The sequence below is a fragment of the Aythya ferina genome (assembly GCF_964211825.1).
Source record: "Aythya ferina genome assembly, chromosome: 20".
Lineage (NCBI taxonomy): Eukaryota > Metazoa > Chordata > Aves > Anseriformes > Anatidae > Aythya > Aythya ferina.
In genome coordinates, this window is record NC_140318.1 from 9,860,731 (window position 1) to 9,873,871 (window position 13,141).

The following is a 13,141-nucleotide window of genomic DNA, read 5'->3' on the forward strand; positions in this document are numbered from 1 at the left end:
TTAGCCTTCAGGAGTTCACACTATCCACTCAACCCCAAGTTAGACACTCATTTATCAGTTCTTGGAATAGAGTTTAAGAATACAAGATGCAAAGCTTAAAAATACGCCTTTTGTTTTTGAAAAAAAATTGTACAGTCAGTTTTAAGTGATCTACAAGAAGACGCTCAGCTATCTTTAAGAAAAGTAAACCTCTGCAATGCACTGCATACAGAGTTTTAACCAGCAAGAGCCAGTGAGTTGGGTAAACTGCAGTGTTTCCTGAAAGAGCTTCAGTGGCTTTTGTTCGTTTGTTTCCACCCTGTAGGCAGAGACAAGGCAGTACAGTGCCTTCACGCTGCTGAGCACTAGGTTAGTTTTTCTCATGTCTCACTCTTGCATTACAGACATAGCTCAGCGTGAGGCTGGTGTGGGCACAGTGGGCAAGGGCAGTTCCATGGAGGGAGTCTCAGTCACTTCGGCTGGACTAGGCTTGCGAAGCTCCAGTTTCTCAGTGAGTTGGTTATAAAGCTCCTTCACAGGTTCCCCACTCTGCAGAAAGAGATTTAGAGAAGGGGACAAACCAGAGAGTCAGACTTCATTCTTGCTACTACTAGCTACAGCACTAAATTTGCAATTACCCTCAATGTTTTAACACAAACCAACACAGAAAGAGGAAGTTACAAGGTAATTAAGACAACTTGGAAAGCTGCTATCTGAGCAGAGCACGTGTTCCATTAAGCAACGTCTGGAAAGGCAGATGCTTTCATTTGCAATTAATTTTCCCTTTCTCATGTTTCCCTTCTTACCTGTTTGTTGGGTTCCAAAGCCTTCTGGAGAGACTCTAATTTGGCAGGCGCCACTTTGTGATGCAGATGAAGCAGCAGTCTCAGCACATGTCTATGTACATTCTCCTTTCTGCAAAAAGCAATTTTAGAACAGAGTAGCTGATATAAACAATCAGTCTCGAAGAATGAGAAGCCTATAGCAGCACTACCAGAAGAATACCTGACACAGCCACAGACCGCCAGCTTTGTTGTAATCTCCCCAAGTAACTGAGAATTGCCTGCGTGCCAAAGTGCTAACCCTGCCTTAGACTTTCAAGCAATTCATGGAATTAATTCAACAAGGGTGGACCAACGGTAGCAACCATGGGGAAGGAGAGGTGGATTTTAAGCACGGACTACAACACGTGGCAGATATTTTTGTCTCTCAGCTGCACCGAATAGGCCACATGCACACAGAGGAGGGTATTTGGCCCTCAGTGCACATGGAGGAAATGGTGGTGGCGGCAGCAGCACTGAATACTGCCATGCCTGAACAGCAAGCCTCCCAGATCTGGCCACCAGCTGAACCACACCGACTTAAAAGAAGTAACAAACAGGTTTGCTGTGTGCCGCTGGTACTGCAAAGAGCTACAGTTACTGCTTCCTAGTCACAGCTATCACAAAACACAAAGGATATTATCTTTTGCAACTCCAGCTTAAGAACGATTCCAGTTTAAGCAATAATTTACAATTAACAACTAACAATTTTGCTGTTCAATTTTTTTTAAACAAAACATAAGCCTTTCCTAAAAGAGAAACAGTATCAGGCTAAGATCTCAACTACGCATGAAGAATTTGCTGAAATATTAAACAATAGCTCAAAGAAGTACAGCCTCTCACAGCTATCTCATAAACACATCTGAGCAAAATCAGATTTACCTTGAGCAAGCAGTGAGAAAGAAGCCATCAAAGAGACTGGTGCAGAACTCCTCGAGTGCAAATTCGTCACCCAGAAGTGTGAGGTTACCAGTGAGCAGATGCAGAAATATGTCACCGAAGGCCAGGTCACTGAATGTCTCAACTGTACAACATGAAAAAAGAGAGACTGAGACTTGCAAGGATGTGCCAAACCTTGACGACATAAGCAGATGTTCTTGTTGAGAACTTTGCAAAACCTTTTCCTTATTGGCTTTTACAACAGGTAACCCAGGAAGGTGGCTGTGAGCTTCTACATTAGGAGCAGAGGTCTGAGAAATGTATGCAGAAAACCCGTGATATCTTGAAGACTGAGGTCAAACAGAGCAGCTTGCTGCTGCCAAAATCACAGGGTCCCCCTTCTATACTTCTCCATAGTCCTCTGCTTACAGCCACATCCACCTCGTTGCACTTCTCAGACCTCAAAGTGAACAGATGCAAATCACCTACCAGTGGAAAAAGTCACCCATGTAAATGAGCTGGCAGTTAAGCAAAGGGCCCAAAGAACACCAGTGAGAGAGAGAGTGGGAAGTGAGCCCCCCATTATTGGGAGCAGCAATTCCTACGATTGCTTCAGAGCTCTCATGCAACTTAACCCAGAGAAATCAGGTAAGTCAGAGAAGAATTTAGGGCTGTGTTCAGTCCTGTTTTGTTACAGGTTTTTTCACCACACAAAGCCAAGTCCCAAGAATTTTTGGTCATATGCAATTACTGTGAGCAGCAGCAGAATTAAGCCACCTGCTTTTTATCTTTCATTCATTCCAAATAGCTCTCAGCTAATTCCATTGTTAATACAGCCTTTGATGTAAGGAACTACTGACTTTCAGCCACTACCCCTAAATTCTTGGAGCAGGAGAAAAGTATCCTAATTGCAGACAAAAACAACCACGTCATTCTGCAGTGCTTTACAATTAAGTCACCAGAAGAGCCAAAAGCTGAACATCCATCTTTGTCTCTGCAACAAGTTTCATTTCAGATTGTTACTTGCCTCCTGGGTCTCCAAGACAAGGCAAACAGCTACAGAATAGAAGACAAGACCAAAACGCACCTAGTGCTGGCAGAAGCCTGAGGAAAGCATTCTTGTTCCTCTGTTTAGTGATGTGAAGGATGTAGTATAGCCCAATCTCACAAGCTATTCTGTTGTCCTGCAAGAATCTGTTACAAGAGAAGCAAAGTTTCTTAATCAATAAAACAGTTTTGTTTTTGTTTTCTTCAAGGGAGTTTAGAATGGTGATGGACAGGAATCAAGCAGTTACAGGAATGACTAACTTCAAACCCACTGAAAGCAGCTGCTCAGTGACTTTGATTTGATCGTGTGCATTTTAAATAGTATTAATGATAAGCGATCATCCAAAATGGGTTTTAAAACAGGTCCTAGCATTCAAAAATTATACAAAGCATAATAGTGTTTTGTTTTAAGGTTTCCCAAAGGTCAAATGTCAGCACTGTCATAAAACAATTTTAAATATAAGTACTGGGATATAGTACTCTATATTCTAGCATACAAACAAAGAATTGTTCTGGAAATTAGCACAAGATCTGAATATGACAGAGCACAATGAGGATTTTTAATTATCTCTTTGAAGCCCCCAGAGTGATAGGTTGTCTTCAGAGAGTGTCTGTGTAACAAAAATGCAAAATTTATGATTTACAATAGCACTCTCCAGGTGGCGAGCATGGCACTTATCCAGCTGCACCCAGATTAAGTTGTATCACTCAAATACTCATCATTCACTGCTTGGGAAGTTACAATCAGCGCATCTGAAAGGAGTAATACCAAGTACTTCGATATTCACCCTGCTGAAAAAATGGTCATAGCAAGAAACAGTGGATGTATTTTATTTGAGGAATTGTGGTGCAAACCTGTTCTGCAGAAGGTAAAGTTCAAGCTTGATTAACCAGGACTAAATCTTACCCAAAAAAGTTTTCACTTTACCACATGCAGTATTTTCTCCTGTCACTGTTGGTTGGCTCCTTGATGTTTTGCTTTATCAATAAGACTGATATGTAAAAGGCTGGTAAGGCAGATTACGTACTTGGTGAAAGCTTCAGGAATGGTGCTGGGGTAGGGAATTGGCCCCTTCTCCTCCGAGGGCAGTTTCTGATCTACATTGAACGTGTGGTCATCCACCACAAAAGACATCAGCATAGGCAAGAACTTGGTGATCAGCTCAACTTCCTTAGAGGGATTGAAGAGAGGGGAAAAAACAATGGTTTCATCAATCAGTTCATGCCACCTAACAGTCCCACAGCACTGTAACAAATATTAAGGCAATATTAATAGCCCCACCCTACACCTAGGAAAGCAAGCTTTCAGACATCCAGTTCCCTTCAAACTTCTTGAAAAATTCACTTCCACATTATCCACTGGTAATGAAGAAAGCTGTATTTCACCTAATTTATGGAAAGAATTTGAGCACAGCTGTTACTCTGGACAATTACATAGTTTCTCTTCCAAGGAACCTTTTCCAATCTCCAAGTACTGCATGTTAAGGAGGCTACCATCTCTTTTTCAGATATTACAAATAATTTTCTTCATGGTCTTAACTGACAGGGATCAATGCATAACTAGAGTAGCAATAGAAAAGAGTTTTAGTGCATCTTCTCTCCATGCAAGGCAGAACAACCTGAGTTCTATCAGAAACACAGAATGGAAGGCTACAGATTTTATTAGAGGAACAGTTCAATTAAAAAACAGTAAGGGACAGACATTCAGGTAAATGGAGCTTACAGCGTGTCCATTTGAGCTGCTGCTCGGTGACCACTTGCATGTCTTTTTCTAAATCACTGATGAGAGGAATGCAGGAAGCTGACTTGAAGATTAAATCAGGGACTCATAATGCAAACCATGTAAGAATCAAATCTAAGGAAGCTCACCATTTTTGGTTCCTTGAAGACTTGACTGTCAATCATGTCCCAGGCCCCCTGTCCCAAGGACAGCATCCTAAGGAGCAGTAGTAGATCTGGACTTTCCTCGAATTTTAAGGAGTAGGGAAAAAAAACAGATAGTTTGATATTCCACAATTTGCACTTACAGATATTTCTTTGGAAGCAGTGGTTTACAGTCAAAGCACTCCTGCACTAACAGTCTTCTCAAATATTGCTAGAGGCATTCAGTTCTCAAATTTAATCGATAGCTGATTCCTCAAATAGGAATCAAACAGCTTAAAGAACAACAGGCACACCTGAGAGCTGTTTTTTTGTAACATTTTACAATGTGCCAAGAAGTATGCAGCCAGTGTGATCAGGACACTGCTTTTAAATGTGTCCAGCCAAATTAGAATACTGAAATACAACGTGACAGGATGAATCAAGTCATTTCAGCAGAAGTGAGAAATGGGAAGTGTAAGAACAACAACAAATTTTCATTTATATTGTGCCCTAAAACCAAAACAATTTTCCGTCAAACTGCCACAAAGAAGTTATTTCATCCAACAACAACATTTAACAACTCCAGGATAAATACAGCAAAAGACTCACACAGGGAATAAAGGCTGCTGCTGTTAGGTGAACTGATGGAAGGACAAAGCAGGGATGTATGTATATGCATAGCTGTTAGGACAGAATGAACCATGCAAAGAATTTGTTGTCAGTTCAGAGCTCCAAAATGCCCATCTCCAAACAGTGCTCCTGCAGAGCTCTAAGGCATGTGCTACAAATGGGAAGCCAGTATTACATTTCTCTTATTTCAATTTACACACGCATTAGAGAACTTAATGATACTTCTTCCATATTGCCAGTCTTTTGCTGATAGATGCTATTGAGTTAAGAGAGATTCACTCCAGGTACATGTGCTGCAACACTCACCCTGGGTAAGGTGTCCTGCCCTACCAGGTCTTGCAGGTGCCTTATGGTACTCAAGGCCAAGGTGTTAATGGCAAAGGGATCACACAAGATCATCGATAAGTCCCTGAGAGAAGAAGCAAAAATCAAACACACGTCACACATAACAGCCACCCCTGCAGCCCAGTTCCATATCCCACTGTATGACACCAGCTTCTTAAGAAAATGCATCTCACTGGAGTAAGATGTTTGAGCCTGTTCTTGTAAGCCCATCAACTATCCCATCTAATGTCAAAGCGGTACATGCACTTCTGTACACTTAAAAAAAAAAAAAACAAACAAACAACAAACAACACACATGGAAACCACTGTTAAAGAGAAGGGACACAAGGCAACTACTGCAACAATACCCTTACAATTATAATGCAAAACCTGAATTTCTGTCACTTATTACCTACAGTTGTCCACCCCATAAAGCTTCTCCTGCCTTTGTAAAAAAGCTGTGAGTGTTTCTTCAGATAACATGCTCCTTCAAGTCAATGAAAATAATTACTGAACATCTTTTGTGATGAAAACAAACAGGAGACCTCACACAGCCCGTTACCAGGCCATAAAGGAGACTGCAACAATCACTCAAGGGTAGTAACTTAAGCAGTACAAGTTTTTTCACCAGAACATGTCTGCAGTAATGCTGATGAATCCACTGCATTTGACCACACAGAAGAACTACTAGCTGCTGTCTAGCTCTGGGGAAGAATTAACACCTAAAAAACAAGCTAGACGTTGTGACTGCTGGGAACCGATTTCCAGTTTCTCAATAAACAGCCTAAGTGGCTTACCCCAAAACTTGTTCTTGTCCCTTCTTCACTCCATCCAAAAATCCTTGCAATTCCCGAGCTCTCTTGTTGTCCACAAACTTCTCCCGAATGCAGGCATCAAGGCACCAGGTGAACTGTTCAAAAAAAAAGAAGAAAGCTTAACAATAATGACAGATCTCATTAAACTGGCAATAGAAAACACGGTATCGGAGAAAACAGACTTGGAATGACCTCCAAATCTCTGGAGTTAATAAGCTTTGTTAATACATTTGGGTATGGTAGCAAGCTGATCACAAATACAGAGGAGCTCAAACATACAAACATCCCAAGAAGAGGTCAGAGGTACCGATATAAGTTAAACTGTTGCCACTTTCTCCTGTTCCAAGACAGGCATTCCCTGGCAATTGAGGCTCACACTGAAGCTGTAACAATTAGCAGCAATAATGTTGGATATTTTAGCCATGGCACTACAACTCCCACCTTGTAAGAAGGGGTTACCTTCTGGAGCTCTCTGCTTTCATATCAAATGGAAAAGACAGTAAGATATCTTATCTGACCTAAAATTGTTGTTTGTTTGTTTGTTTTTCCCACCCTTAAAGAAAACAACACACGTTTTTCTCAGCATTTCAGCTGTCAAGACAGAAAAAACTTGCTCAATTTTCTGGGATGCTTTCATCGTGGCTTACTTTCCTCACACCATTATATGGTGGCAAAATGCAGTCACCTGAAAACAATCTGTAACTTGAACAAGAATTGCCCTTTTCTATTCAGTCACTGTATACCGATTTTGAGACTCTTGATCTGAAGATGTTAAAGAGCATGCAGTAATATTGATCATCACTCGAGGACATACTCTCTGTAAGCAGAATACACATAAAACTTGGCAGTATTACTTAGAAAAAGAAGTCTTCTTGTAGATCAGAACGATGCCGGCCATGGACAAAGGACCAATAACAAAATCCTGATGTGACGCTAACACCAGGCCCACCACACCCCAGTACTCTAATAGTTTTTAAAATTCAGGATCCGAAGTATTTAATGTTACACACACAGTTTACTGACAGATGGAGTGTATCACACCAGCACAACAGGAAGGAAAGCAAGCTTTGATTAAGAACCTGGGGCTAGCTGATGTTTTCGCTTATTTTTTGCAGCATCTACATAGGTCAGATTAGATGCTATTTTTAACGCTCCACGAGTACCATCAATTTGAATGATTTATGGGTTATGAAATGAAGCAAGCTGCTGGTTAACCAAGATGAAATTTTCACCTGAAGTTCCAGGGACTATAAGATGACTTTTGGATTCAAGGTCTGAACTCTCTTCACAGAGAGGACTCATCTTCTCTGGTCTGAAGTCCTGCAGGGCAGCAGGTATGCACAGGAGTGGGCGAAACAGAAAATTCTCCAGTAATACTCCCATCTGTCCCACATGATTAATACCTTATGACAGGGGTCAACGGTGCAGATTTCACTGATTTCCAGGTCATGCAGTGACATCAGGAGCTCTGCCCGTAGCGTGCAGTAATGAACATTCCTTGTCCGAAGGAACAATGTTCTCAGAAACTGCAACACCATATCGTAGAGCTTCACGTTCTTCCCAATCATCTGAGTCAGCTTCTGAACCACCTAAACCCAAAGGGGAAAAACGTGCACTCAGTACCAAGAAATACCATGACCACACACACGCAAAATGTTATTTCTTCCAAGCTCCTTAAAAGCAATTATTTGGGTGGTTTGGAGGGTGGTTGCACACTGCAACAGGCTCCCCAGTGAAGCAGTCACTGCACCAAGCCTGTCTGAATTTAAGCGTTTGGACTGTGCACTTAGTCACAAATTTTTGGGTAGACCTGTGTGGTGCCAGGAGTTGGACTTGATCCTTATGGGTCCCTTCCACCTTTCCAACTCGGGATATTTTATGATTTCAAAACAGGATTTGACAAAGTGCTTCTTCAAGAGATGCTCAGCAAATCTTTCACAGCCATCAGAGAGCCAGGAAGCCAGGCATTTTGAAAACAGGCTCTCTTGGGGGCTGTGTGGAAAGCAGCAGCAGCATTTGCAAAGTTAAGGTGATCAGTTACCTGGTATCAAATAATGTAATCTACAATTACTGTAACATGGAAAGCAGCTCATTTTTTTTGAAAGACTTGTTGTATTTCTATCTATTTTCAGGCTGTGGACATGAGAACGAAGGTGAAGTCCACAGTATAAACCTGAAACCAATTGCACCAGAGTACCAGCACTAGAAGCTGGCTTTTGAAAACAAAACAGATCCAAACCACATCCCCCGCATAACTGTAACAGATGTGGTACTCCTCTGAAATGAAAGCTTTGTACTTCCTTATCCCTGGTATTCCTTTGCATTCTCAGTAGCAAGGTCCTTCCAGAAACTCTGGTATTTCCCTTTTGGAGAAAAAGTCCCCTAAGTGACACATTGCAGCTGATCCAATCTAATAGCTTGCTGTTGCTAAAAAGAGAGAGACCCACTCCTAACATCTACGCCACTGTTCCCTGGCACATAAAGGATGGCTCACGCAGGCAGGCACTTTGCAAAGGGTTTCATCCCAGATGATCTCTTCTTTGAGCAGATTTAACTCACTGCCTTGGAAACCCACTTACTGGTTTTATTTGCTGAAGATTCTGTAGCACTTACGGAGCTGAATCAGCTCATGGAAGGGGCTGATATCACCAGAGCCAGAGGGAGGGAGGGCAGGAGCACCACCTGCCTTTCCAGCAGCAGTGTTAGATCAGCTCTGTCCCCTCATGTAATTCCATCCAAAGAGCAACTTTTCTGAAAGCCAGCTTAGGATAGGAACTTTCTATGTTCCTTTCCAACTATGAAAAAAAAAAAAAGTTGGTTTCTCTGTCCTGCTTAAAAAAACAAACAAAAAAAACACTTAAGATAATCAAATTGATTTGGTAAGAAATACTCTGCTTTCAGAACAGCTGAGGGATATTAAAGCCAGACTGAGCAATACAGAAAAACATTTAAAAATTCATAAACAGCTCAGAACATTAATCAATTATTACACTGCCTCAAGCAACTATTAAAGTAATTCCTGCTGCTTTGATCAAGATGTGTAAGACATAATGGAATGTATTTCTTGCAAATACTTTGTCCAGCCTAAGTATTTTGTTGCAAAATACTTTGCAAATTTAGTAGCAAAGTTAGATGGTTGAAACCAACACCTCACTGTTTGATGAGGTAGACTGCAAGGTAACAAACAACATTCACAAGTGTGTCTTAAGAGGTTTCCTTGTCCTTACCTCTCCCTGCCGTCTTGCTTTGGGAGATGGACTGAAGAAATTGTTCAAGACAGAAATTTCATTGCTGAAGAGAATGTTTTCTTTCTCCAGGATATATTGTTTCAGCAGCGGAGATACCTCATCACCAAACAGCGCCTGGTTATCCTGCCAAATCTGGCGCTTCACCTCCACTGCACATGCTTTATACAAATCCTTATCGGCCATTACCAACTTCAGCTTCTTCTCAGGGACCTGTGATCAACAGAGCAGTTACCTAAGTGTAGAGAACCTCACCTGGCTGGCTGTCCAAGCAATAGGTAAGCGACTGCAGAGGACATCTAAATCGCCATCCCAGGCAGTCTAGTAATTTACAAAACGATGCAATTAAATAAGATACCACAGTCTCATCTTTTTCCTTCCCTACTCCAAGGAGCAATAAGCTAGTCCTAAGACACTTAAATTCTTAAGCAAGCAGGTTACACATCAAGTTTTTCCTTATTTCTTCCAAAGAGGACAAAAGACTTTATGTATGTGACAGTATGATTTGGAGTGATGATTTAAAATTCAGTGGCTTATAAAAGTTCTGATAGTGACAGTTCTATACCCATTACCTTAAGTACGATATGATACTTTTAATAACGCTATTCATAGAGATTTTTGTTTCAGAAATCTGAATTTAAATCCTCCCTGCTTCTAATTGCATTCTTCAAGTTTTACTTTCCATTTGCTATGGATTTTCAGTCAGCTATAGAAAAATTCACATATCAGTGAACTTGACTTCTCTTAGAAAGGTGCATGTATTAAATAAAGTAGGGCAACTGTCCCACCAGATTTTGAAGAAGTAAAATGCTTTTTGAATTAACACCTCAGTACAGAGCTGTTAAAAGCCATGAGAATCAAGTAAGTTTTCCAGTCAGTTCCTAACACTTGCAGAGGGTCTGCAGCCAGAGCTTGCAACCCTGCCCAGCTAAGAGAAACAGTGTAACAGAGATGTAACAGAACAGGCCAACTGGAGCAGTGGTTTTACCTTGGGCAAGTGCTTCATGACACACATTACCACAGGCTGTATGGAGGGCATCTTGACCAAGGAAAAGCTTTTCTCCAGGAGATCTTCCAGCTTCTTGTACCTAGAAACACAGAAGAGCAAGATGCTCTACTACCATTTAACAGCAAAGGACCAAAGTGGCTCATCTCAAACACTGGAACTTGCACACCCAGAAAAGTCAACGCTCCTTTGCAGAGAGTTTTCTCATCTGTTGTAGCTTTCACATTAAATTCCCAGCTCACTGCGAATAACCAAGAAGCCTGCTGACAAACCTTTCCTCAACTTTCCCTTCCAAAGCGATGGCCGAGACCCGCTCCAGCAGCTTCTCCCTCAGCTCGTCGAACACCGACTGGTGGAACTCCAGCCGGGGGGTGCCGTGCAGGTCCAGGAAGGGCAGCGCCGACTGCAGGGAGGGCAGGAGGACCCCATTTTCTGTCTGCCAACACAAATACGGGACAGGGGGTGGTCAGGGAGCGACAGCAAGGACTGCTGAAGCCGTGCTGGCTTTAAAAGAAACAAAAAAGGGAAAAAGAAAAAAAAAAAAAAAAGAAACCAACACACAAAATAAAGCACAGACACCCCCTCCTCGGGTCTTGTCGCTCCCTCCCCACACCCAGCCCCGCTCCCCGGGGGGCTGCTCCCGCCGAGGCCCGGTGCAGGCCGGGCGTCTCCATGGCGACCCCGCCTCACCTGGAACTGCTCGATGGCCTTGAGCGGCTCGGTGCAGTTGGTCAGCGTCTCCTTCAGGTCCTCGCCGTTGGCCACCCCCAGCTCCTGCAGCCCCGCGTACATGGCGGCCCCGCCGCCCCCCCGGCCCGCTCCCGCCACGGCCCCGCCGCGGTCCGCCCCGCTGCCGGGTCCCCCAGCGCAGCGCGGTCCGCCGCCCTTCCCGTCCCGCGGAACGCGCTGCGCCGCACCGAAGGTTCCGGGCCGCCTGCGGCCGAAAGCAGCTTTTCTGCCCCGCTGAAAGTGGCGAAATCGGGAAACGACACCAAAAACGGTGCGCAGCGGGGAAGAGGCCTTTCCCCGTCCGTCGTTTGGCCGCCGCCAGCGCCAAGTTTCGGGATAGTTGCTACAGCTCTGCAGCCGTGCACCAGGGCTGTGCTCTCCCCTTCCTGGCTGGAAGCCAAGGTTTGAGTGAGCTCGTACACACACACCTCATACCTCAAGTGAATTATCCAGCCATGAGGCACAGAAGCAGGTTGCATTACTTTCCCTCTTGGCTGCGTCGGGATATTTACATATCTAGAGTTTGCAATAGTTCAAGTCCAAGTCCTTGCAGAAAGCCCTTTGGCAATTGCCCAGCAGTTAGCAGAACAATCAAAGCAAAACCTACGTGATTTAGAGCCCCCAAAAGACTAGTAGCAAGGGCAGGACTGAGAGTCCTGTGTCTCAAGGGTGCTTTTATCAGTACCATGAAGTCAGTCTAAACTACTGTGACCAGCCGGTGTCCATAAGCCCTCAGACAGCCACCCTGGTGCAAGCAGCTGCTGCACACACCCCACGTGTGTGCGCAGCATTTCTTTGAGACAGGAGGATGCCTGGGGCACCTATTTTGCTTGCTATGCTGCACAAAGCTGAACTGCGGTAGGAATCTTTCCCAGTGAGCCGTGTGAAAGCTTGCCTGTCCTTCTGGGCAGACATGAAAGCATGGGAACGTCAGCACTCTGGTGATTTAATCCATGTCCCCGTTGCAAAGTGGGGCATTTGTGTAGACAAAACAGCTGCTTATGCCTTCCAGTTATGCACCAGCAAAATCTGAACTGGAGTCTGAACTCTGCAGGAAGATAAAGGCTTAAAACAACTTTCAGACCAAGAAATGTGTCTCCAAATACACCCTGATGGTGTCATTCTTCTAGTCATTCTGCAGGTACAGGCCTGGCTGGTGAAGTCTTCTGCTAGCCATGGGGTCAAGATTGCCTTGCCAAGAAACAGGTCAGTTTGTACAAGCCAAAACATTTATTTTAAAGCAGTTGCAGGTTTATTACTAGACCCAATCACTGGGAAGCAGAGCAGAACAGCCTGAAAGAAACACCTCTCCTGAGGCTAAGAGATTCTTCCTCAGAAACTCTGTTTTCAGGGATGTGTCTTTGTGAGGGAAGGGGCATGCAGGCACTGACGCTGATACTGGCCTTGGGGCCAAACGGCCTGAGCAGCCCTGGCTGCCTCCTACCCACAGCAAGGAGCAAGCCAGCCAGAGCCTCCTGTGCATGGAACCCAAAAATGCAGATGTTTTCCCGTCTCAGCAGCCACCTGAGTGCAGACAAGGCACCACGAGCAGTCTGGAGGCAGCATGCCAGTGCTCTGCCCCATCGCAGATGAAGGCATCCTTGCAGGGAGCGCCTCAGGTCCACACCAGTGCCAAGCACGGCCCTCAGATGAAAAGGAAACCCAGCCACGAGGAGTTTCCCCATTTCTAATTTTGGCAGCTCCTGCTAGCACTGCCAGGCGCAGAATACCAGCGCGATGAGTTTGCCTGCTTCCTGCTTATTAAACAGGAGAGTTCACCCCGCATTTCTGTTTACCCTCAAC

General features: G+C 43.9%; 1 protein-coding gene across 1 annotated transcript; it reads right to left on the reverse strand.

Annotated features, from left to right (window-relative positions):
* Positions 1-95: 95 nt before the first annotated feature.
* NELFB (negative elongation factor complex member B) lies at positions 96-11,443 on the reverse strand. Its single transcript, XM_084494128.1, has 13 exons — positions 11,300-11,443; positions 10,882-11,045; positions 10,592-10,691; positions 9,586-9,816; positions 7,762-7,947; positions 6,341-6,453; positions 5,526-5,628; positions 4,596-4,691; positions 3,755-3,897; positions 2,767-2,873; positions 1,683-1,824; positions 786-894; positions 96-528 (listed from the first exon to the last, which is right to left on the reverse strand). The coding sequence occupies exons 1-13, from the start codon at positions 11,399-11,401 to the stop codon at positions 391-393; spliced, it is 1,734 nt and encodes a 577-aa protein (XP_084350254.1). The 5' UTR covers positions 11,402-11,443; the 3' UTR covers positions 96-390.
* Between the last annotated feature and the right edge of the window lie 1,698 nt (positions 11,444-13,141).

What these genes read in the sequence shown, in the direction of transcription:
- NELFB (XM_084494128.1), bottom strand. Translation starts at nt 11,401, where the DNA reads ATGTACGCGGGGCTGCAGGAGCTGGGGGTGGCCAACGGCGAGGACCTG. An exon ending in AGGCCATCGAGCAGTTCCAG is followed by an intron (nt 11,046 to 11,299) that starts GTGAGGCGGGGT and finishes TTGTGTTGGCAG; the next exon opens with ACAGAAAATGGGGTCCTCCT. An exon ending in TTTCTCACTGCTTGCTCAAG is followed by an intron (nt 895 to 1,682) that starts GTAAATCTGATT and finishes TGCTTTTTGCAG; the next exon opens with AAAGGAGAATGTACATAGAC.